The sequence below is a fragment of the Urocampus carinirostris genome, chromosome 2 (genome assembly GCF_059441175.1).
Source record: "Urocampus carinirostris isolate Australia breed hairy pipefish chromosome 2, RoL_Ucar_1.0, whole genome shotgun sequence".
NCBI lineage: Eukaryota > Metazoa > Chordata > Actinopteri > Syngnathiformes > Syngnathidae > Urocampus > Urocampus carinirostris.
The window spans coordinates 61,476,639-61,503,322 of NC_142350.1; the positions used below are offsets into that span (position 1 = coordinate 61,476,639).

Here is a 26,684-nt window from a genome sequence, read left to right on the forward strand (position 1 = left end):
TCATTGGCGTCGGTTTTAAGAGTATTGTTAATTATTAATTTTACAATTCTAACCATTTTAACATAGTTAGAAGTAAAGCAGCCGAGTCCTGCCATGGCCGGGCATTATACCGGCGGGCGGAGACGTAACTGCGTGAGATTCTTGCTCAAAGATGTTGTGGCAATTTCGGAGGGAATGTCAAGGACGGATTTTATTAACAAGTTTGTTGAAAAGATTCTGAAGTTTAAAAAGGAGGAGGTACATGCTGTCATAAAAATGACTTCTGGCAAAGGCTTTGATGTGAGTTTTGAAACGGCAGCTCTTTATCAAGAGTTTTGGAATCGCTTTGAGGGAGTGAGGTCCCAGTTTTCAGGATTTACAGTGGAGAAGCTGACTGATAATACTAACAAGATTGTCGTCGTTAGAATGTTTAGTGAGATGATCAGTGCTGATGACGTCTGTTATTGGTTGAGTAGATACTGCTCAGTAAAAGGCCAGGCTATGAAGGTGAGGTGTGAGAAAGGCTATTGGAATGGTGCCTGGAGGGTACCAGTCCAACTACGGCAAGATCCTCAGGGCTTTCAGGGAATGAAACAAATTCCGTCGACTATATTCCTGGGGGAAAACCGTGGCTTTATCCACTATCAAGGGCAACCGAAACTCTGTCGCAAATGTGGTGAGCATGGGCATCTGGCTGAGGTATGTGATCGAATTTTTTGTGGAAAGTGCAGAACAATTGGACATTCCTTTGAGGAATGTAGCAATAGCAGAAAATGCAATCTCTGTGGAGAAACGAATCACCTCTTTAGAAACTGCCCGAATTCGTTTGCTAACAAATTGAAAGCTAGGAAGGCAGTTAACAAAGACAACAAAGACAATGAAATGATGTCAGACAACATAGATAATGAAATGAATAAATGTCACAAAGACAATGAAGTGAATAAAGATAACAAAGACAATGAAATTAATAAAGTCATGGAAATACAAAATGAAAATGAACAAGAAATTAATGAAGTTATAGAAATACCCAATGAAGATGAACAGGAAATGAATAAAGTTATGGAAATACCCAATGAAATTGATCAAGAAATGCACAAAGAAATTGGACAAGACAAACAAATTGAAAAAACAGATGTACCTACCAAAACCCCTGGAGCAGAGACCAGAGAATCAAAATTGAAACAGGAAGAACCTGGAAATTCTGATTCGATTTCTCATAAAATACCTGAATTTGGACATGACAAACGAATAGAAAAAGCAACTGCCACTCTGAAAACACATATTAATCAGGAAGGGCCTGGAAGAGAGTTCAAATTAGCAAATTTGTTTGCTACGCCATTGGCGGGATTTGGAGAAGTCAAACAAATCGAAAAGGCGAATGACTCTCCAAAAACCCATACGGGCACTGGAAAGAGGAGTAAAAGTAAGACAAAATTGGGAGTGGTGAAAAAACCAGAAACAAAGATAAGAGATTTAGAAGAAAGCCGATTGCCGGTGAATAAGCCCACAAGGGAACTGTATGAAGTTGAGACGGAGGAAGTCGGGGAGGGAAAAAATCTGACCCTTAGTGGGCAAGGAAGTAAGAGACCCTTTGATAGGTCCTCTGGCTCACCCCCTAACCCAGAAAAAAGGGGAAGACCTGGAACCACAGACAGAGAGTCAGAGGGTCCCAGAGTTTTCCCCGGTGAGTCTCAAAATGAGGTACTACTCTTAAGTGATGTGTCTGACACAGGTGACACTCTCGATGATCTCGATGATCACCAAAGAATGGACTCAGATCCCCCGGTTTTGTCTAACTAGTTTAAATACTTTAACAACAATTATGAACATTACATTCTCTACTATCAATGTGAGAAGTGTGAGATCAAAGGTTAAGGCTCACAGTGTTTTATCGTTCTTAAAAACTATCAGAACGGATGTGTTTTTACTACAGGAATGCTGCATCCCCTTTCTAAAAAATTATAAACAGTGGGAAGAGATTTGGCCATATCCGTCATTATGGAGTGGCTCGAATGAAAACCGTAACGATGGGGTAGCCATTTTAATAAACAACCCTCAACTCATCATAAAGGGGAGTACTGTGATAAGAGACGGACGCGCAATCTTAGCAAGACTTTCTTATATAGGGAATGATTTTAACCTCATTAACATATACGGCCATGCCGACAGACAACTCAGGTACGAACTTTTAGAGGACATCCAGTCGCATATGCTAGGCCATCAACCACTAATCGTGGGAGGAGATTTTAATTGCATCCTAAGTAGGAAGGATAGAAAGAGGAATGATGAGGAGTTTAAAGTAGATAAAACATCAACTTTATTACAAGACATGTGCCGGACATTTAAACTGGTGGACTGTTTCAAATCCATACATCCAGGAGAGGAGGGATTCACCTGGTTCAGTAGTGACAATGCCAGAGCCTCTCGAATAGACTACATCTTTACGAGGGGTTTAGCACAGAGTGATGCAAGATTAATTCCAGTTTTTTTTTCGGATCACTTGCTACTGTCCTGCTCTTTCTCATTTCCTTCAGGTATGACTGTTGGGAAGGGTTTGTGGAAGTTAAACTGCTCCCTGCTGGAGGATGAGGCTCTAGCCGCACAATACAGGGAGCTGTACAAAGACTGGCAGACCCTTCAAGACTCGTATGATTCACGAGCACAATGGTGGGAAATGACAAAGAAACGAACACAGACCTTTTTTAAAAATGCAGGGAAAAACAAGAAACTCAAAGAGATGAAACGCATGTCGGGACTACAAAGAAGACTCCAACGCTATTTCATCCTAACAGAAAAGGGGATGGACTTTAATGATGAAATCAAAGAGATCAAACAAGAACTAAACGCTTTGGCGGAAATAAAGAGCAAAGGCATCATAATAAGAAGCAGAGAAAGAGAAATAGAAGAAGGGGAAAAATGTACACGCTACTTTTTTAAAAAAATTATGGGCAAAAATGAGGGGATTTTTAAACTTCAAAACGAAAACGGGCAAATAACAAAGGAATGTAGTGAAATAACCAGATTGGTCGAAGACTACTACAAAAAATTATTTGAAAAGAAAGAAACATATGAGAATGAAATGGGGCATGTATTAGATCATATTTCAAGATCAGTGCGTCAAGACCCCTTTTTAACATCAGACTTTACCCAAGACCAACTGAATGATTGCATAAAGACTATGAAAAAAGGCAAATCACCCGGGGAGGACGGACTCAACCTCGAATTTTACCGGACTTTTTGGGATATTTTAGCACCAGATCTGTTAACTGTTTTTAACGAATTTTCCAGTCGAGACCATATGCCAGACAGTTTCAGAATCGGGATAGTTACTCTATTGCACAAAAAAGGAGACAAAATTGACTTAAAAAACTGGCGACCCATAACGCTTTTAAACGTGGACTGTAAAATTTTCAGCAAGCTTCTAGCAACACGAATGTCTGTTGTCTTGGGAGACTTGGTTGATCCAGACCAAACCTGTGCCATTGTGGGAAGGAAGATCAGCGACAGTCTCATGCTGATCCGTGACACCATTTGTTATGCAAGAGACAGAAACATGCGACTAGCGGTCCTAAACCTAGACTTTGAAAAAGCCTTTGATCGAGTCTCGCACCAATACCTCTTCAGGGTATTGCAAAAATGTGGTTTTCCCCAAAAATACATCAATTGGGTAGGACTGCTATACCGAGACATCTACAGCAAATTCATGATTAACGGGAATTTATCGGAAGCAATCGAGATCAACTGCGGTGTACGTCAAGGTTGCCCTATGTCTCCCCTTCTCTATGTTCTTTGCATTGAACCTTTGGCACAAATGTTAAGAAAAGATAGATTTGTCGAAGGCATCAATATCCCAGGAAGTGGGGGACAAATTACCAAGTGTGTTTTGTACATGGATGATTTTAATATTTTGTGTACTGACCGCGCATCTGTTGAAAGAGCCCTTGACTTGACTGACCTGTTTGGGAGGGCGTCTGGGTCAAGGCTAAATAGAGAAAAATCACAAGTGAAGTTTTATGGAATGTGGAAAGAGACAGAAAAGGCAGGACTCCCGCTGACGGTGTTAAAGACAGACCAGAAAATCCTAGGGATAAAATTCAATGTGGATGGAGGAGGCGAGACCAACTGGGATGACGTGACAAGGAAAGTTAAGCAAAAACTTGTTTTTTGGTCACTAAGAAAACTGACAATAGAGGGGAAGGTCCTAATCATCAAAGCGATCATCCTCCCAATGCTTTTGTCAATCAGTTTAATTTTTATGCCTAAAAGAAACGTGCTGTTACAAATGGACCGAGCCATCTTTCGCTTTGTCTGGGGCTCAAAGTGGGAAAGGATAAAAAGAGATACAATGAAAAAGAAAAAGGAAAAAGGGGGGAAAGGAGTGCCTGACCTCCAGCTTTTCCTGGGAAGCAAATATGTCTCTCTCCACTTCCAAAACGCTGTGGGCCCACCCAACAACCCGAAAAGTCAAGCAATGACCCGTTTTTGGATGGGCTCATATTTGCGGAAGCTAAAGCTTGTACCAGACAATCGTTTGATTCCAGTTTCGTTTAACTTGCCACCAACACATCTCTTTATCCGGGATTTTTTGAAGAAGTTTGATTTGGAAACACAAGAATGTCACACTTTACAAAACCACAGGGCCCTTATTGCTATTGTGCAAGAGCGAGCTACAGTAAGCCCTGTGCGGGGGCTTGCGTTTGGCGAATCCACAACGGTTTGGAGCAACGTCAATCATCCTGCCCTCCCAAACAGACTACGAGACTTGTCATGGATGGTGGCTCATGAAGTTCTCCCAGTCAGAGCTGTAATGCACCACAGAGGAATGTCAGCGACTTCGACGTGCCCTCAACCTGGCTGTGGCGCCCAGGAGTCGGTGAGGCACCTTTTTTGTGAGTGCAGCGCTGCCAAGGTCTTGTGGACAATGGCCGAACAACTAGGAAAGTTCCCGGACTTGCCAGCAGGAGAGGTCCCTGATGCACAGTACGTGCTTTACGGGGTGAGTCGGTCGAGGAGGCATCGGAACGACTTTGCCAGGGACTGGCTCACTCTCGCCGCCATCAAGGACGCCATCTGGACCTCCAGAAACCTGCTGGTATGGAGGTGCAGGCAGATCCCCCCCGTGGCTGTGCTCCAAATGGCTGCAGATACCATACAATCTGCGAGCGGCGGGCCTAGGACGCAGCCATAAAGAAGACTCGTCTGTACCCACCCGGAGGGGGGAGCCGGAGCTACACTGTGGGAGTCCCGGCAGCAACGGCCTGGGTTGTGGAACCCAGAAGGGAGAGGACCCACGCAGAATGGAAAGGACCCACACAGAGGACTGGAAGAATGCTGCTTGGGAGGGTGGGATGGCAGAGCTATGCCCTTGCACAATAGTATTGCCTTTTACACGCTGGTTAACTACTGTTAAAAGAAAATAACTCTGAAATTGTTTCATTGATGTTGAAAATGTCAGGAAAAAATGTTAAAACGTCATATCGTCACGTCATATTGTCAAATATAAAAAAAATGTGAATATGCTTGATGGCTGTGTTTTGCTGCTGTTGGTGTCAGTGGATTTGTTCAGACCGAGGACAATCGACTTTGGCCTGGACGGATCTATTGACACTAACAAAGATGTTATATAATGAAATTGTGAATATGTTTGATTTTCGAGAAGGTTTGTTCAAACCTCACTTTGTGTTTGCTGTTAAAAGCGTAATATTGGAATATAATATTGTGAATGTGCTTAATTGCTGTTGAGATTGTCATGATTGTTTTCTGTTTTTAGTGTCAATAAATTTGTTCAAACCAAAAAAAATTTTCAACCCTGTGGCTTATTCAGTGATGCAGCCAATTTATGTAATTTTTCTAACGGCCGCCAGCGGGGCTCGAGTGTTGCTACCATTAACTGCCCTGTCAAAGCTATATTATTATTATTAAAGCTTTGAAAACTCTCTTCCTTTGTAAATATGTGTAACCATGTATAATATGTATTTGCAACTGTATATTTTTGTAATGTGTTAATTTGTATGTATTTTTGACACTTAATATGTTTTGCACGGGTGAACGAAAAATGAGGGGCAGAACAAACGCGGGGTGCCGAGTTTAAGTGGGGACCGCTAAAGGTGAGGGACAGACAAGGAAAGAAGAGGGGGTAAAAAGTTGGTTGAAGAAAAAGGAGTTGCGTGAGTAAATGTGTTCATCTGATATATTTTTACCACCCTTACCTTTGGAAATATACACTTTTTTCATTGGATTACTTTCAACGGGACCTGGACTCTGCAGGTCTGCATCAAGCCTTAAGTACCGGTATCATTTTCAGTTCATTTTGCCAGCTGTGATTTTTGGACTGTGGACTTTAATGAAGGACATTTAGTTTCAATCGTGGGACTTGAAGTCGGGTCTGAGTTAATTTTGTGTTACATTTTTTTAATGTGGGCGCATGCGGCTTATATACAGGTGTGGCTTGTGTGTGTCCAAAATCGGTTTTCCTCTTAAAATGTGGTGGGTGCGGCTTATAATCAGGTGCGCTCTATAGTCCGGAATTTACGGTATATATATTTCAAGCAAAATTGCCTGACGTTAACGGTCCGATAGTAGATTGGATTTGGCTGCTTGGAGTGGTCAGTGGTTGGGAGCTGCAGTGTCCAATTTGGCCACCAGAGGGTGTTAGAGACCCCAAGAAAGCAAACCACATGAATTCAGATTTCAATTGATTTTGTTGGTATTTTTTGGGAGTACGTTGACACGAAACATAGCTAAAGACACTAGCAGAGGCCTAAAGTATGACTAAAATTTCACGGAAGTCGGTTCAGCAGTTTCTGAGCCTTTAAGTCACAGACAACCACATGTACACACATGCACAAATGAGGATTTATAAAGTAATTTGGATTTAGATTATATAGATAGATTTAGATATATGTATTCAATTACCACACTATGATATAATATTATCGTTAAAAAACAAAAAAAGTAAATATCTGTAACTTATCAGTCAGGGTTTATGACATTTTGGAGTTAATTATTACTTTAATTTATTAATATCTGATGCACAATACTGTAGTTTTGCATGACATATAGCCCCCAGTTATGAATAAGTAGTAAAATGAGTAAAATAACAATTTGTCCAGGTAAGATATTCTTGATCAGATGAAAGATAATTCGATTTTTTTTTTCACAAATGGCTAAATTTCTTTAAATTAATCGTAAAATTGTATTTGTTTTGGGCATTTTTTTCTTAATTGAAAAGAAATTGTTTTGAGTGAAAATTAGAACATTATAGTTTGAATAAAAAAAATTTAAAATTGCAAAATTGTATTCTATTTAATCTGCCGGATCAGAATTTTTTTTCTCAGTATATGTATTTTTAGTCTGATCCTATCAGAAAAATAAAAAAGATAAAGACTTGAAATGTAAAATGACAAATCCAATATGCCAGATCAGATATTTAATTAGTATTGTTATTCTTATTTTATTAGAAACCAAGTTTCAAATACAATCTCATGATAACATTCCCGATTTGATTTTTGATTTTTGTGCTTTACACGGGTAAATACAAATATTTAATGTATATTATTGCTGTTTTTAAGCATTATCTTTCTTATTTTACTCCGGAAACAATTTAAAAGTGTCACAAAATAAGAACCATACTACTTCAAAGGAGCAAAGAGTCGGATATTATTCTTAAGTACTTTTCAGCATTATTTCTTTTTTACCTTAATAGAAAAATGTGTTTAAAAAAAAGTAAAAATTTAAAAAAGAAATACCGTATTTTCCGCACTATAAGGCGCACCGGGTTACAGGGCGCACCCCCAAAAAATAGTTTTTGGTCTTATATTTTCCATACATAAGGCGCAACAGATTATAAGGCACTACAATGGGAACGTCGACAGAACAGTTCAGTCAATCGTATTACCCCCTTAACATTCCGAAAGCTTGCAAAGAAGCAAATACGTGTCGTAGACACGTGCGGATGCGTTGTCCGTACGATGTCACCAAACAAACATTTCTTAGTTTCCATTTTATTTTTTGCAGGCAACTGTGTGGACAGCAAAGAATTTTATTGTGCAGGGAAACAGGGTTCTTTACTGTGCATATGACAATAAACACTTTGAATTTAATTTAGTTTAAAAATAGACTCATCACAGAAACATCAAGATCGTTCTAAAACAAGACCGGGAAAATATAAAGCCGCATAGCTCACCTAAGTTCTCTTGCAGCCATCACGTTCAATAATGATACGTAACCATGGTCTCCTTACAACCGTGAGTGTAGTAAATCCAGGAAAGTAAAATATTTACAAATACAGAATACTCAAAAATGTTTTCTCTATGCCGTAGTGCAACCCAACGTGTGATTCACATTCATCTTTTTCGGCCAATTGCAGGCTTTGTTTCGCCCCTTTAGCCTATGCGAGCCTGTAAATGATAAAAAGGATCCGCCCCTTTTCCCTCCGAATAACTTTAGCCAATAGTGACTGATTCAAATGATGATTGACACATTGGTTAGGAAATGAAACGCCGGTATATAAATCCCAGCATACACCGCGGACTACTTCGCCTTCGGGAGAAAATCTAGTCGGCGGCTGCTTGCCTTAGTTGCAAGACTTTGCGACTTAATATTGATCCATATATAAGGCGCACTGTATTATAAGGCGCATGGTCAACTTTTGAAAAAAATAAAGGCTTTCAGGTGCGCCTTATTGTGCGGAAAATACGGTACTTAAAATGAACAATCATATGGGCCATTGCAATTTCTGTTCATTACTCCCCTTTTCTTTGCAGTTTTAAACTTGCTTTTTGGACAATCGAGGAACCATTAGTGTTGCTCACTGCAAACATGTAAAAAAAGACATTTTCCCCGGCTAGTTTAATTTCACAGATGTCAATTTATTCTAAATGATTGGCTTTTTCCAATGTGCACCCAAATCAAGCCTGTTTTATTTGAATGTTCAACACACACGCGGCTTTTCATTTCTCTCCTCGGTTCTGGAGAAGCATGAAAAAGTGAGGTCGAAACAGAAAGTCAAAGGGCCTTTCGGAACAGAAGAGGAACCGGAAGATCACGAAGAGGTCAATAGACAAGAAGAAAAGAAGCAATGATGTGTGAAGAGGAACAACTCCGACTGGGAACGCTCAGGATTGAGTGAATTTGATGGGCAAATTTACAGCGAGGCATGGTTAGAATAATAAAAAACGGATATAACATCCATCCATTATCTATACTGCTTATCCTCAGTAGGGGGTGCTTGAGCCCATCCAGGCCATCTTCGGGCAGTGGGCATGTCTCATATTTAGTTATCATTAACCTGGGTTCCAAAGCTGTTCATGCATGCGAATGTTGGATAGTCCGGTGATTAAGGCATCTTCTCCTTTTTTCCACTATTTCCCTACGAACTCCCTCTTATCTTTCAGATGTAATATCCCCCTATGTCCCAGTCCGGAGCCTTCGCATCTCAAAATGCTGGTCTACTAGAGATCCCAAGATCCAAGAAGAGAACCGAAGTTTCGAGAGCGTTCTCTATTCGGGCACCGGTGTTGTTGAATACCCCCTGAGATTCTTCAACCTCAGTGGAACTGTTTGAATTTAGGCTTAAAACACTCTTCTATTCCTTTATCTTCTCTGTTCCTTTATCTTCTTGGCTTTTTACCTCACTGTGAATGTGTGAAACTGGAGTGTCATGCCCAATTTCGTTGTCACAACATGTTACCCCATTTTGTAACAATGACAATAAAGGTATATTCTATTCTATTCTACTCTATAGTTTATGAATTACCAATATTTCAGGTTGACAATATCTGTGTATTATTTGTTATTGCAACATCTTTTGCAGCCAGGTCAACCTGGAAGGGGGATTACCTCATGTGCCTTCTCAAGGTTTGTTCATTTTTCTCATGTTGAGGTTTTTGAGTTTTCCCTTGCCCTCGTGTAGGTTTTAGATCAGGGGATGGTTTAATAATAGTCTGTGGTTTGCAATAGTCTTTGATCAGTGCAGCCCTTTGAGACTCTTTGTGAATAAGGGCTATACGAATAAGCATGACTTGACTTGACTTGGGCAGGGGACACCCTGAACTGGTGGCCAGTCCCACGTCACACAGAGACATACACCAGGTTGGGTAGGGTTACTTTAACTGGATTACTTTCAATTACTTTTGGATTACTCCAATACCAAATATGCTAATAAAAGACAAAAGAAACTAAATATGAATAAAATGATGACTCACAACACGTGGTATGCTTTCTCTCCTGGCTTTGATCTCTTTGATCTCTGGCAAAACTAACATAAAATGCGACAGAAACAAAATGAAAATAAATCCGAACAGCTTGCCAACATCATTTTTGCCGTTCCATGTATTCCGTTACTCCCCATGCCTGCACAAAATTTTGTAATTTTATTCATTCATTCATTCAACTCACATATTCAACCCAAGGGACAATTTGGGCCGGCCAATTAACCGGACATGCATGTTTTTGGAATGTAGAGGAAACCCGAGTACCCGGAGGAAACCCACGCAAGCACAGGAAGAACATGCAAACCCCGCACAGGAAGGCCGGCAGCCTGATTTGAACCCATGACCTCAGAACTGTGCCGTGGGTGCGCTCACTCACTAAACTAATAACTGGCATCTCTGAAACGCCAGACGGAAAACATCAGACACGCCCACTCGCCGGACTCTCGAGCGGCTTCCTTTCCACGCGTCCGCTGAGCTGTACACGATGCGTGGCGGGGGCCCGGAGCAAGGCTTCGGCGTTATTAGCTGAGCCTCGGTCGACCTTTTGTGCTGTGTCACGCTAAACAAAAGCTCCGACAAGGACGAGGGGACGAGCCAAGATAAACAGACAAAAGCTGCTGGGGGCCGATTCATCTTATTACGCTCGCCATTAGAAGAGTAATGAGATGCTGGCCTCCTACTGATAATCTACATTGCCCACCCCTTGTCTTCTGTATCACACGATGACATCGACCCTACACACATTTTCAAAATCTACCGAGAGAGCTAACTGCGGTCATTGTGCTTGCTGTTTACGTTCCACCGGATGGTAACGTTCCCCTGGATGCTAATGTTAGCATAGCGCTAAAACTCCTGCCCGCTGCTATCAATAAATAGCAGCTTGCACACCCCGAAGGAGCTTATATCGTCGCCGGCGACTTTAATCGGGCATGTTTAAGGACTGTACTTCCCAAATCCATTCAACACGTGGACTGAGCACACTGGACCGTGTGTACAGTAAGATCAAACATCTAGTTGGATCCGCCCATCTCTGTCTGTCCCTCACCCCCTCATACACACCCCCCCCTCTGGAGGAAAACAAAGCCTATACAACAAAGACAGTTAAAACATCTTCTTTGTTCCTTTATCTCTGTTTTCCTTATCCTCACTGTAAAATGTGGACCAGAGGCGTGTTCAGGAGAGTGAGCGATTGCTATCGCTAGCTATCGCTAGCTTCTGAACGGCCAATGATTATTGAGCGCTCGCGTGCCCGAGTAATCACGGGAGAAAGACCGCTTACTTTGATTTCCAACATGGCGTCGACAGTGCTGAACATGGAGGACCTCACCCTGACGAGTGCTGTTGGCGATGTAATATATCGTCTTACATTGCCTGGTAATGTTTGTGAACAATGCAAGACATGTATGACCCTTCCACTGCGTTTAGGATAACCTTAACTGTGTCAATATGCGAACTGTCGCTCATATCAGCCAACTCGCTCAAAGCAAGCTGTAGAACGAAATCCATTGTACTGTCGTCGGCCATTTTGGATCAGTAAGGCAATCACAGTGAGCGATTACAAAACGTTCAGCAGTGCGCGGCAAGCGATTAACAAGCGACTACATGTCTGATTACTCTCCTGAACACGCCTCTGGTGTGCCACTTCCAATTTCGTTGTCACAATATATCCCATGTTGTAACAATGACAATAAAGGTATATTCTATTCTATTCTATTCTATTCTATTGTAAATTCCTCATACATAATTCTATTTTATGTTCATCCCCAGAGAACAGATAAGGTAAGTTGCTACATTAATGATTGCAAATGGAAACATCTCATTTCCATTGGATAGTATACACTAGGGACTACATTTCCCATGAGGCATTTTTGCAAAGTTCAGATGCTAGATTTTAGACCCGTGAGGAATTTTTTACTACCATACCATACCACCTTTTCTTCTTCCAGATCCAAACGTCAAACCCAATAATTTGCGCAATAACCAATCTGTGTTTCAAGACTTTTACAAATTCAATCAATAAGATAGCGAATGTGTAGTCTTGTTCTGAATTCAAGGAATTGAGACTATACATCCTCCAATAAACCAAAATTCACAAAATTGCTTAGACTCTTTCCTATGTTCAGACGCTAAACCAGAGATCGGAAACCTATGGCTTTTAAGCCATCTTAAGTACGTCAAATGAACTCCAACAAATTATCTGTGTAATTCCCAAATTGGTCGTTCAAGACATGTAGCGGACTTGGTAAGCTATAGAAACATGATATTTAAGGTTTGAGGTTTGGTTCAGTATTTAAAGGACAAAGTTTAAACTACAGTCTACAGTCACGGCGTCACACCAACAGACCCTGTTTTGTCTGTACACCTTAAAAATCATCCTTTATAAAAAAAAAGCTCATTAAACAGTGTATGTTACTTTTGAAATAAATTGTAATGAATACCAACTAACAAACTGTAAACATCCTTAAACGCTAGCAAGGCACCCAGAGCGATTTGATTGGGTGAGCTGTAGAGATGGGTTGGGTTAAGCACACAGCGCAAGCACTGGCTGCTCTCTTTCTAAATATGTCGGTGTCCTTTTCATTTACAGTTTTTGGTGACATTTTTACAAAAAACGTTGCTCGCACCTTGTTTTGAGATCATTGTTTAGAACAGAAACGACACAATGTCAAAATGAGCCTCAGCACTCTTGGTAACTGAGGGAAGGAGACAAATTTTAAGTACTGCATTCATATGGATATGAAACAAATGCCCTAGGATTATTATCCATCCATTCATTATCTGCACCACTTATCCTCAGTAGGGTCGCGGGGATGCTGGAGCCCATCCCAGCTAACTTCAGGCAGTGGGCAGGGGACACCCTCAACTGGATCCCAGCCAGTCGCATGGCACACAGGGACAGACAATTCACTCGCTCAGTCACACCTCGGGACAATTTGAACCGGCCAATTAACCTGACATGCATGTTTTTGGAATGTGGGAGGAAACCGGAGTGCCTGGAGGAAATCACGCAAGCACGGGGAGAACATGCAAACTCCACACAGGAGGTTCAATCTCATGACCTCAGAACTGTGCCGCACACGCGCTAACCACTGCGTCGCCATGCTGCCCCAGGATTAATATTTCGAAAATTTGATCAAATCCTCAAATAAAATGCGCTGAAGAATAAGCTTTTGTGTGAAGAACAGGTTTGGCGGTTTTGTTGAATTGTATCCATAATTATATGGTGTGGCTCTCTCCAAAAACAAAATTAAAATATTTGGGGTCTTTGGGTCAAAAAGGTTCCTAGCCCCCGTGCTAGACTATAGGACTGGTACTCCGTACTACAAAACTGGGGCAGTACAGCATCCACATGACATCTGCATGGACTACACTGTCTTTAAACAACATTTGGGACTACATTAGACAAAGTAAAGCCAACAGTGACTGTTTTTGGACTAAACTGAGTCCACAAAACCCAATTTTAGATCTGCACCGCTTATCCTCAGTAGGGTCGAGGGGGTTCTGGAGCCCATCTCAGCTGTCCTCGGGCAGTGGGCAGGGGACACCCTGAATTGGTTTCAAGCATGGGGAGAACATGCAAACTCCACGCAGGAAAACTGATTGCTGGATTTGATCCCATGACCTCAGAACTGTGCCACGGATGCATTAACCACTCATCCGCTATGCAGCCTGAATTTTAAATCTATTTAGATCTATTTTTTGGGAGAAAATATTTTCTCAAACTGGACCAGACTTGATTCTGGCCAAAATGTAACGTCTTAAAGACGCTTGGAGCTGGGTGGAATACATACATTTTTTATTTTTTGGGTCTCTTAAATGTCTAACTCAGGCCAAGATAAATAGCTTTACAGACATCTTTATTTTAAAATCTAGCGGATTTACCTGAAATTATGACACATGACTTTGTGTAGGGATCGTGTAAATTTCGAATCAAGCCTGGTAAGCCTTTTGATAATCTTCCTCATACTCCAACCTAGAGAATTTCAGTATGGTCTCTGTAATTTTTAGCGGTCCATAAAAAACTGTGACCTCAGGAACCAAAGTATTTTTACTCCAGAGAACCGTTTGGAATTCAATAAAACATACTGTCTTTTGCTTGTGGAAAACAAAGAGTACCTGGAGAATCAGCCCTAAAGCTACAGTGAGTGAGCTTTCAAAGAATCTATTCCATCAACGAGTAATGTATTTCACTCTTGGCCTGTCAAAGAAAAATGCTGCTGGTCATTGCAATGTTTAAGCTACTCTAACCCTTGTTTACAGAGGTTGTCATTGGTTGGTTTTAGTCTGCAGTTCACGTATCACTGCCAGAGTCGAAGCACACTTGTGACTTTGGGACTTCATAAATTTCAAAACAAAAACATTTTGAGCCTATTTCAAACTCATAGCTCGTATCATACTAACAACCAGAACCAGTTTGTTACTTCCCGTCTCGATTACTGTAATGCACTACTCTCGGGTCTCCCGAAATCCAATATCAAGAGCCTTCAACTGGTACAAAATGCTGCAGCAAGGCTTTTAACAAAGACAAGAAAGTTTGATTAAATGACCCCTGATTTTATCTAACCTGCATTGGCTCCCTGTTAACTTAAGATGTGATTTTAAGGTTCTGTTGGTAGTATATAAAATCATGCATGGACTTGCTCCCTCATATCTTTCAGATTTAATTTCCCCCTACGTTCCGGTCCGGAGCCTTTGCTCTGAAAACGCTGGTCTACTAGTGATCCCAAGAGCCAAGAAGAGATCTGCAGGTTCGAGAGCGTTCTCCATCCGGGCCCCGGTGCTGTGGAATGCTCTTCCCCCTGAGATTCGATCTGCAACCTGAGTGGAAATGTTTAAATCTAAGCTTAAAACACACGTCTACTCTATAGCATATGAATAACCTATATTTTAGGTTGATAATATGTGTATTATTTGCCCTCATGTAAGTTTTAGATGAGAGGATGGTGTCATAATAGTCTGTAGTTTGCAATAGTCTTTGACCTGTGCAGCCCTTTGAGACTCTTTGTGATTAGGGGGTATACAAAAAAACATGACTTGACTTGACTTAACCATTACTGGCACAGAAAAATGTTGAATCCATTCACACCCGCATTCACACCTATGGGCGATTTAAAGGCTTCAATGAACCTCCCGAGCATGATCTTACGGATGTGGGAGGAAGCTGGAGTCCCAGTGAAAAAACCCACGCGAGAAGGGGTAGAAGATGAAAGGCAAGCCAAGACCGAAGCTCGCAATTCCTATAAAGCAATAATAAAGCTTGTATGAGTGGATGAGCCAAGTCTGACACCAGATACAACCATCAAAGAAACAAGACACTCTCAAGTGATTCCATATTTTTGTGTAGTTCTTAAAAAAATGGTATAACTTTTTTAAGCAGTCCGTGGTGCTTTTAAAGGATATATATTTATTTGGTGTGTAAAACTTCTCCACGGACAACTTCAGCAAAATTCAAGGTTCAGGTTGAACAGACATGGGACATTAGGTCTACAAAGTAAAACCCTGCCACAGTTTTCCTTAACCACACATTTTTCAACCATGAGGTAAACAAATTTAAAGATTAATACCAAACTGTAGGTTTTTTTCATCTCTGGACCTGGATTCCCCAACTTTCATGCAGACAAGGGTGCCAGCAGTTCCTAGAAATAAGTCTCCACATCAGAGGGTAGGGTGCCTTGGTATATATGATCTGTTCTATTTTCAAGTCGTAGCTCATCAGAGAGAGTTCTGATGATCATCATCGGCATCGCGTAAGGAGTAAGTTACTTTGTTGGTCCTATTTCGCCGAGAAGTCAAGATCGTAATCTTACCTTGGTGTAGACGCCCCAGGACAGCTCCGTCTCAATTACCATGACGACAATTCCGAACATCCCGAAGATGAGAGCGTAGTCGCTTAATCTCTTCCTCTTTTCGAACAGTGCCCTACGATGGCCCAGTTTGTAGCCAATGTTTTGGTTTTTTCGCTTGGGGGCTTTCGTGGTGCTAGCCCTGGCCACGGGTCCCACTGCACCAGAGCCACCCTGACTGCCGCCCCTACCCGATTGGGCCCGGCGACTTTCCACCAGTGCGTGGTTCTGGTGGTAAATGGACATCTGATTGGAGGTGGTGTCGCTGATGTCATATCCTGCCCTGGGGTACGGCGAGTCTTCCTTGGAAGAAATGACAATCTCTGGGGGGCTTTGAATAAGTGGCTGATTTGGGGAGGGTTGGGTGACCAAGGAGGTAGAAGGGTGGTCTCGCTGCCGGTCGTGACCTCCAGCCACCGTTGTCTGGGATACAGCGGAAACCCCGCCCTCTTTGGTTTCGCTGCTGCTGTCTGATTCAATAAGGTTCCTCCGGGAGGCGCTTAGGCGGCTCAGGGGCTTCATGACTCCGCCTGTGTACTTGCAGGAGCTCATTGCAATCTCCGTGAACGGGTTACTGTCCCTGCGGTGGACCAGAGGACTGGCCTGTCTATGCTTGCACCCACGCTCCCGGTCCCTCTCACGGTCCATGGAGGGCGAGTGGGAGGAGTAAAAAAGGGCGTTGTAGATAGGAGAGTTTTCCCCGCTCAGGCTGTGCTGCGATCCCAAGCAGGAAGAAAGCGGGGTGCTGGTAGGGTGCAGGGCATTGGGGATGGGTGACGGCCCTGCCGCTGACAACTTGGGCAGAGACGAGGGCGTGGCGGCGGGAGATGGCGATGGATTGCTGCCGTTGAGCCGGTTCAAGCTGGAGGCCGCCGTATGGTTAGCGTGGTTGGACCCCGGAACCTGGCCGCCCGGAGCCACGGGGTGGGAGATCCCCGCCAGGGGGAGCAGGAAACGCTGGTCTTCGTCCTCGCTGCCTCCGAGGAGAGCCAGACTCAGAGAGGGAGGAGGCTCCATGGTCACAGTAGTGACCGTGTACCTCTTGTCTGGTGGAGATAAACACAAACAATTCATGTTGAACTGACCTGAGGAGGCTGATATATAAAACTGCCACAATCAGGGCACGAGATCTAGTACTAGCTATGTTTACTACATTTCCTGTCTAAAGCAATGGTCCTCAACCTTTACTGTACCACAGAGCAGTTTGATATCTGACAATATTCTTGTGACCCGGCCCAATTATAACATTACCAATAGTAACAATTTTTACGATAAGAATAATAGTAATAATAATAATAATAATAATAATAGGCAGCACGGCGGCGCAGTGGTTAGAGCTTGTGCGGCGCAGTTCATGTCATGGGAACCTCCTGCGTGGGTTCAAATCCAGCTCCAGACTTCCTGTGCGGAGTTTGTATGTTCTCCCCGTGCTTGCGTGGGTTTCCTCCGGGCACTCCGGTTTCCTCCCACATTCCAAAAACATGCGTTTCAGGTGAATTGGCCGGTCCAAATTGTCCCTAGGTGTGAATAAGCGAGTGAGTTGTCGGTCCCCGTGTGCCCTGCGATTGGCTGGCAACCAGTTCAGGGTGTCCCCTGCCCACTGCCCGGAGATGGCTTGGATGGGCTCCAGCCCCCCCCCCCGCGACCCAATTGAGGATAAGCGGTACGGCTGATGAGATGAGATGAGATGAGATAATAATAATAATAGTATTAATAATAAGCTCAAGTCCATCTTGTAATCCCCGGATCATTAGCGATGTAGACGTCAGGAAAAAGCATTTTGGTTTTATCTCATCATCGCACAATTTTTACTTACAGTACCAGAGACGCATGTTAGAGTGTCGTCCTAAAAGATATAGAGCAATGCAAAATTCCTCAACAAGAAAACAACTCTTTGTTGTATCTGATGATGAATCGGTCTTTAAAAGACATTCAATATATATGTTCACAGTTTATGTTGTAAATACATGATTTTAATCAGGGACCCACGTATTCATCAACGTTTTACCGCAGAAATGGTGTGACGATGAGATAACTTTAAAGCAGGGGTCTCCAACGTTTTTCAAGCTGAGAGCTACTTTTTGTTACTAATTAGCGCAAAAGTCTACGAGTTTGATATACATTTCTAAAATGACAATCATGTTATTACTATGTCGTTACAATGTTATTACCACGTGAATTATCAAAAAGACTCAACTACTAAAAAAAAAATCACAATGACCCATCACTGGTAAGCTATTTTCAGAAGAAGTCTACCGGTATCTAAGCTATCATTAGGGGGTACGACGTTAGGGACCACTCTTCTAAAGCCTTTTACTCTGTCATCTACATCACTAATGGTCTAGCGCAGGGGTGTCAAACTCATTTTAACTCGGGGGCCACACGATAGAACAAACATTCTGTCGGGGGCCGGACTAGTCGATTAGAGAGAAAGAAAAAGAGATAAAGAAATAAGAGAAAGAGGGAGGGAAAAGGAGAGAGAGCGGGACAAAGAAAGAAAAAGAGAGGGAGAGAGAGCGTGAGAAACAAAAGATAAAAAGTCGTGAGAGAGGGGGAAAAGAAAGGGAGAGGAAAAAAGAAATCCAAAGAGAAATAGAAAGACAGAAGGAGAGAAAAAAGAAAAGAAAGCGCGAAGGGTAGGAAGAGAGAAAAAGAAAAAGAGAAAAGGAAAAAAGAAAGTTAGGGCAAAAGAGGTTAAAAGACACAGAGAGAGAAAGGGACAAATAGCAACAAAGGAAGAGAAAAAGAGAGACACAGAGAGTGAAAAAGACAGAGACAGAGAGGGAGAAAAGAGGTGGAAAAGAAAGAGAGACAGAGAGAAAAATAAATACAAGTACAGTGTCTTTGTGGGAGGCACCTGGCTTTGGCATCTTCAAGTGGACATATTTCAACCTGCAGCTTGTTTTTCTCTTGCGCTTCTCTGAGTGTTGTCTCGCGGGCCGGATTCAATCCCTTAGCTGGCCTGATCTGGCCCCCTGTTTGACACCTGTGGTCTAGCGGATATGATTCGACGCTTTCACTACTGTGAGTCAGGTTCGATTCCCGCTGCATGCAATGTTGGCCAAATGAAATGAAATGATCTGCATTTATATAGCGCTTTTCAAGTCAATGACTTCCCAAAGCGCTTTACAATGTGCTTCACATTTCCCAATAGCGGCAGTGCAGCCATGTAAGGCGCTAACCTGCTTATTGGGGGTATTAGGGGTTCAGTGTCTTACCCAAGGACACTTCGACATGTAACACGGACGAGCCGGGATTCGAACTGCGATCCCTTGATCCCAAGACGAGCGCTCTACCTTCTGAGCTACTGTCGCCCCAGACATTTTTTTAGAATCATTCACTACTGTAAAACATTGTGTAGAACGCGCAACCGACCTATGAGTTATTTTTTGTATGAAATAAAGAAGGTTATACACGAATAAATACAATGTCAATAAAAAATATGTCAACTTTTGTTGTTCCTGCACAGCTTCAAAATAAACGACCCTGGAAATGGTCCGTGCCCCTTCTGTTGCTGACCACTTGTCCAAAGGAGTGATGGATGACTCCAGGAAAAGCTTTCCGCGAGATCCAAAACAATAACCTACTTTGTCTGTGACATAACCAAGATACCTGCCACATTTCCTACCTACCTCTTCTCTTCCACTCCCCCGGAACAGATGTGTTGGATCACTTGACTGGATAAAGACAGACCTCCCCACTTTTCCTCTTTTTCATGTTGTTCCAGCCATGCTGCCCTCTTGCTTCCTCTCTCTCTGTATGAGTCCTTCTCCCACCCTGTCGTTCATGAGGCTTCCTCCACAGGTCCCCCAACCCGCCTCCCGAGCTTTGCGCACGGCGTCCCGAAGCTCCAAGGTCCCCCCCCACCCCTTTTTTTCCTGGCTCCCTCTCCTCTTCCTCTCTTCGACAAGCTTCACTGGTTGTGCTTCCCCATCCCCGGCGAGCTGTCCACGGGGTCCACGGCGACGTCGTCACCGGACACGGTGCTCGCCATGGCGAGATGCTTTCAACCTGTGGCTGCGCGCACACGCCCAAAAAAAAAAGGCTCCTGAAATGTGCGCACGCGGAGCTAAGGGGTTGTGAATGCGTGCGCTTCCACTCAATCGCGGCTCTGCGTGAACGCAGATGAGCGTCTCTCAGTTCTCTCCTCCAACTTCCCTCTCTCCCTGCCTCCCTGCCTCCCTCACCCACACCCCCGTTCGACGCCATTGGATGGAGGCAGAGGCGCGCTTGAAACAGGTGGCCGCGATCTGTATCCCAAACGTGTGACTTGAAATTACTGGTACGGGGGATGGGATATTATATCAGAGTCATACTTGGAACGGATTCTGTTAGGACAGGGGCCGGGAACCTATGGCTCGCGAGCCATATATGGCTCTTTCTATGAGTACCTGTGGCTTAGAGACAAATTTGCTCAGGGTTGGGTAGGGTTACTTTAACTGGATTACTTTCAATTACTTTTGGATGACTCCAATACCAAATATGCCAATAAAAGACAAAAGAAACTAAATATGAATAAAATGATGACTCACAACACGTGGTAAGCTTTCTCTCCTGGCTTTGATCTCTTTGATCTCCGGCAAAACGAACATAAAATGCGACGGAAACAAAATGAAAATCAATCCAAACAGCTTGCCAACATCATTTTTGCCCTTCCATGTATTTTGTTACTCCCCAAGCCTGCATAAAATTTAGTAATGTTATTCATATTTAGTTTCTTTTGTCTTTTATTAGCATATTTGGTATTGGAGTAATCCAAAAGTAATTGAAAGTAATCCAGTTAAAGTAACCCTACCCAACCCTGAAATTGATTGCATGCAAATTTTCTCCATCGCGTTCAAAACTTGAGCCATTAATCCTGTTCAGATACACGCAAAGACACCAAAGCTGAACGACAAAGCAGTACTTCGCAGAATATATACCTGTAGGGCACGTTTTTCACTACAATTTACAGTCAAGGTGTCACACACCCCCTAAAAAAAAGAAAAACAAACAAAAAAACTCGTCTTGGCTGTAAAATGCTAAAGAATCCTTTATATAAAAGGTCACTATATAATCTGTGTTCAGTGTTCAAATACCTTACGATGAAATCCACAGAACAAACTGTAAATACGCTAAAACACCGGAAGAGAACTTAAAGTTATTTGATTGGATGGGCGGCAGTGGCTCAGGAGGTAGAGCGCTCATCTTGGGAACAAGAGATCGCAGTTCGAATCCCTGCTCCTCCGTGTTAAATGTCGAAGTGTCCTTGGGTAAGACACTGAACCCCTAATGCCCCCAATAAGCAGGTTAGTGCCTTACATGGCTGCACAGCCGCTATTGGGAAATGTGAAGCACACTGTAAAGCGCTTTGGGAAGTCTTGACGTGAAAAGCGCTATATAAATGCAGATATTTCATTTCATTTCTCACTACATAATCTGTTTTCAGATACCTTTATGATGAAATCCACAAAACAAACTGTAAATACGCCAAAACACCAGAAGATAATTTAAAGTTATTTGATTGGTTGAGTGGGAGGGATGGGTGGAGCTATGCAAAGAGTGCAAGCACCCCCTCCCATCTCTCGCCCTACGCCGTCTGCGCCAAAGGTAAGCACATCAGGCTCGCTGTTTGCGGCTTGTGATGTTTTTACAAAATAAATGCTTGCATCTGGTTTTGAAACCAATATGTATGAAAAAAAGGGTCAAAATGAGTTTAACCGATCTTGAGTAATTCCAAGAAAGAGACAAGTTTAAAGTGGTATGTTTGTTGATTTTGGGACAGGGGCTCTGGCATTATTCTCTTTGATGCTAGGTCCTTAGCTTAGCCTTTTGGCTGAGAGTTGCCAAGTCCTTAGCTTGGCCTTGATGCTAGGTCCTTAGCTTGGCCTTCTTGGCCTTGCTTGGCCTTTTGATGCTAGGTCCTTAGCTTGGCCTCTTTGATTTTTGCATTTCGGAGATGGAATATGAGCTTGCTCTGTCCACTCCACGCATCGGCCCGGTATTGCAGTACCTCCGGGAACGGTGCATTCGCAATGATCGCAGCAAGGCTTTAGGGCTAGGACCTTAACTTGGCCTTTTGGCTGAGAGTAAGTGTCCCGGCTCCTAGGCTTTGTAGCGTATTATGAACTGACCGATAACGGATAATGGATAATGAATAACGAAGATAGATCAATAACCCTTAAAAACCCCAAAACCCCCCTTTTCATAATTTTTATCAAATCATCAAAAATAAATGTGCTGAAGACTAAGCTTTTGTCTGGGGCGCGGGTTTAGCAATCTAGTAAATTTGTCTCATAGGGTGTGGCTCTTTCCCAAAATAAAATTATTATATTTTGCTTTTATAGCTCTGAGTCAAAAAGGTTCCTGACCCCGATATCGTACGCCACCGTCCCTCAGAGGGCGCCAACCGGGTTTGGAACTGGACACACCTGAGCCCAATGTCCACACACCTGTCCTTAAAAATGTTTGTCCTTATTTTCAATCAATAAATACCATCCTTTGTTGAGCACAATTGCCTCCAATCCTGCTTCCTTTGTCAAGTCAAAACAAATTTACTTGGAGTGCTCTCCAAGTACAAAAGGTCTTAAAGGGCTCCGCAGGCCACAACTACACCATCCCCTGATCTGAAACCAGCCTGCGGGCAAGGGTAAACTAAAAAAACTCTACATTATGAAAATAAGAAATCTTGAAAAGGGGCTAAACAAAAGGTAATTCCGACTGCAAAACGTGACAGAATGTCCTGTCCACCAAAGGACCCTGAGAAAGCATATTCCAGTGGCAGAGGAAAGGGTCCCTTGGCCACTTCTGGTCCTTGTCCTTAGCAGCAAGAAAGTTCGTATACTATACCAACGCGAAGGTCACTTGACGGTCCATAGCCCTGTTTCGGAGAGGAGGAACAAGAAACTTCAGTGGTATACCTGTTCCGGCAAAGGACTGTCTGCTGCAGACTATGTGATTTTTGGTCTGTCCGGCATCCGGCCCTTGAGGGGAAGGTGATGTCAAGATCCGGTCTGCCTCCTTTCTCCTGAGGGAGTCAACCTGGGTTTGGAACTGGACACACCTGAACCGGTTCTCCAAACAGCTGTCCCTAACCATGCCAAGACAATTATATTGCCATTTCCAATTGGCAAGCTAAAACATTGCAAAGTGGTCGGCAGAGTCCAAGTATGGGGAGCAGGTCTTGGGTGGGTCGAGGCCCCCCCCAATTTTGGTATGTAGCGTATAATAGTTAAAAAACTGATCATCAGTATGAGATAACAGTCAACACAACAGACAGTAAGCCCAAAAAAACCTATTTTGCGCGATAATATTAGACAAAATAACAACCCTGGAATCCTAACTTCTTCGCAGGTGTCAGAGAAAATTATTTACTAAACACTTATCATGTTCAAAACATTTTACAATGTCATGCGTTTGTTACCTCCCGTCTCGATTACTGTAATGCACTACTCTCTGGTCTCCTGAAGTCCAAAATCAAGAGCCTTCAGCTGGTACAAAATGCTGCATCGAGGCTTTTAACTAAGACAAGAAAGTTTGATCACATGATCCTGATTTTAGCTAACCTGCATTGCTCCCTGTTAGCTTAAGATGTGATTTTAAGGTTATTTTGGTAGTATACAAAATCATGCATGGACTCGCTCCCTCATATATTTCGGATTTAATTTCCCCCTATGTTCCAATCCGGAGCCTTCGCTCTGAAAAAGCTGTTTTACTAGTGACCCCAAGAGCCAAGAAGAGTGCTGTGGAATGCTCTTCCCCCTGAAATTCGATCTGCAACCTCAGTGGAACTGTATAAATCTAAGCTTAAAACACACTTCTATTCTGTAGCATATGAATAACCTATATTTAATGTCGACAATATTTGTGTATTATTTGCCCTCATGTAGGTTTTAGATGAGGGGACGGTGTCATAATAGTCCGTAGTTTGCAATAGTCTTAGATCTGTGCAGCCCTTTGAGACTCTTTGTAATTAAGGGCTATACAGTGGAACCTCGGTTTTCGAACGCCTCTCAGTTCGAACAAATCGGAGTCAGACCGAAAATTTCCAGAAATTCTTGCTTCGCTGTTCGGTCAAAAAATCGGAGTTTGAACGCCGGTAATGTGTGAGTGCGTACTTTAGGGTGCGATGCTGAGCGGCGTACGGGTGGAGATCGCTCTTTTCGTGACCAACTGTTTTCGCGTCCGGACGTGCTTCGTTTTGCTTTCGCTTTTAATATAGGTGTACGAAGTGTTTTAGCCCCGAATTATGCCTCCGAAGAAAGTCAGTGCAAGCAGCAAAAGGAGGTGTGCAAGGGTCTGGTCTTGCTAGGGAATACCCCACCGTCCACCTGTGCCTTCTGCTGACCACCACAAAGGTAAGAAATCCTATGCATATTTCTTTTCTTCATCCTTTTTTTTATTTTTACACGTTCATGTTAGCGTAATCTTTCGTACGGAAGATTACGATAACGCGAACGTACGATTAGCCTGGGTTAGCTTCATGTTTACGTTAAACATTCAAAACATTCAGGGTGTTGGGACGCAGCCCCCTTCTCAATGAACCGCTCACCACTTGTTATGGAGACCTGGGTGCTAAATGACTTGTAAACGACCTGATTTTTTCATTTTTACACGTTCATGTTAGCGTAATCTTTCGTACGGAAGATTACGATAACGCAGACGTACGATTAGCCTGGGTTAGCTTCATGTTTACGTTAAACATTCAAAACATTCAGGGTGTTGGGACGCAGCCCCCTTTCCAATGAACCGCTCACCACTTGTTATGGAGACCTGGGTGCTAAATGACTTGTAAACGACCTGATTTTTTCATTTTTACACGTTCATGTTAGCGTAATCTTTCGTACGGAAGATTACGATAACGCAGATGTACGATTAGCCTGGGTTAGCTTCATGTTTACGTTAAACATTCAAAACATTCAGGGTGTTGGGACGCAGCCCCCTTTCCAATGAACCGCTCACCACTTGTTATGGAGACCTGGGTGCTAAATGACTTGTAAACGACCTGATTTTTTCATTTTTACACGTTCATGTTAGCGTAATCTTTCGTACGGAAGATTACGATAACGCAGACGTACGATTAGCCTGGGTTAGCTTCATGTTTACATTCATGGTAAACATTCAGGGTGTTGGAACGGATTAAAACGATTTACATGATTTTTAATGGGAAAAATGATTTCGGTGATCGAACAAATCGGTTTTCGAACAGGGTTCTGGAACGGATTATGGTCGAGAACCGAGGTTCCACTGTACAAATAAACATGACTTGACTTGACTTGCAATGCACCTATTTAAAATCACCGCATTTAAAAAAGTGGAGCACAAAAGTGTGTGATGAAGTCCTTTAATGGCTCATTACAGAGTAATTGTAACTCCACGGAGTCTCTTCAGAATAATCCCAGCTAATGAGACCATTCTACCTGGCTTCAAAACGGTATGATTACTAGCACAGGCATGGAGCTCGTGCTAATGTCACCTTAATCGGATGAGCAAAGCTCTCTTAAAAAGAAAAAAATGAAATAAATGCGGGGGAAGCCGATTAGAGAACACACCGACAGCATAGGTCAGCCTGACAGGCGTCAATAATGCAGATCAGAGCCTCCATTAGTCATGTACACAATCAAGAGACATGCAGCACTTTGTCAAGTGTGAGTCATTATTTTTTCAATGTTGATTTTAATGTCACGTTTGCATCATTTCACGTGTTTTTCCAGGTGGGAGGAATTATTTAGAAGCCGGCTTCGACGCCGCGTGTGTGGATTCGTAATGGAGCGGTGACGGGGAGTGGCTCACCAAAGGCCAAAGTGGAAAAGAAAGCTTTTGTTTGCACAATGATGGAAAACGAGAGGGAGGAGAAACCGTGTCATTGTAGGCTTTATCGGAGGACGATAATGGATGCATGTCATGAGATTTTTCGATGCAAATTACATGCTTTCAGGTTCTCCGTGAAAGGTACAAGTCGTCCTTTAGGAAAATGAAATGGGATTTCCATCAGCTGTAGAATAAATGTGAGAAATGTTGTCGCTCGTGGAACGATTCGGGTCCTGGAAACGGAAATTGTCGATGATGTGTTGACTAAATAGGACGGCGGTGTCTCCGGATTGAATCAAATGGGGGAGACCAGCGTTCAAATCTGTGAAGCATGTTTAGGATGTCATACTTCAAGGATAAACAGAAAAAAATCACAAAAAAGCAGTTTATAGGGCCCCTGAATTTCCCAAATTAAAATTATTATATATATTGGTAAAATGGCGGCGCCCTCTGTTGGCTGCGGCTGCATCGGCTCGCTACAACGGGTCAGGTGTATCGACATTTCGTTCTGTGTACATTGTTACAAAGAATGACAATACAAAGGAAATTATTATTATTATTATTATTATTATTATATTTTAAGTGAATAATATAAAATTTGTATTATTTTTAGTCTTTGAAATTATTTTAGGCCACATTTGCTATAATGTTAAAGAAAGGCCACTGATACCTAAACCTGTACCTGAATTATAATTGTTTTATTTAATTTCACGTAGCGTGTTATGAACTGGAACAGGAGGAGAACCCAAATGCGTGACATTTCTCACACAAGCTTTTTTTTTACGGGAAATGGAGCAGTCATGCACGTTAACACAAAACGCCAGCGATTCGGCGATCGATGGGCGAAAGAAGAAAGACT

General features: G+C 42.7%; 1 protein-coding gene and 1 pseudogene across 1 annotated transcript in view; one reads left to right on the forward strand and one right to left on the reverse strand.

The window, feature by feature from the left end:
• Positions 1–19,813, reverse strand: part of kcnn3 (potassium intermediate/small conductance calcium-activated channel, subfamily N, member 3) — a 208,950-nt gene extending 189,137 nt beyond the window's left edge. The window contains exons 1-2 of the mRNA XM_088328117.1: positions 19,669–19,813; positions 16,001–17,082 (exon numbers count right to left, since the gene is read on the reverse strand). Coding sequence (XP_088184243.1) covers positions 16,001–17,053 — 1,053 coding nt within the window. The 5' untranslated portion in view covers positions 17,054–17,082; positions 19,669–19,813. The remainder of the gene's footprint in view (positions 1–16,000; positions 17,083–19,668) is intronic.
• A 2,077-nt stretch (positions 19,814–21,890) lies between these two features.
• Positions 21,891–22,050, forward strand: LOC148372833 (U2 spliceosomal RNA; annotated as a pseudogene).
• The last annotated feature ends 4,634 nt before the right edge of the window (positions 22,051–26,684 follow it).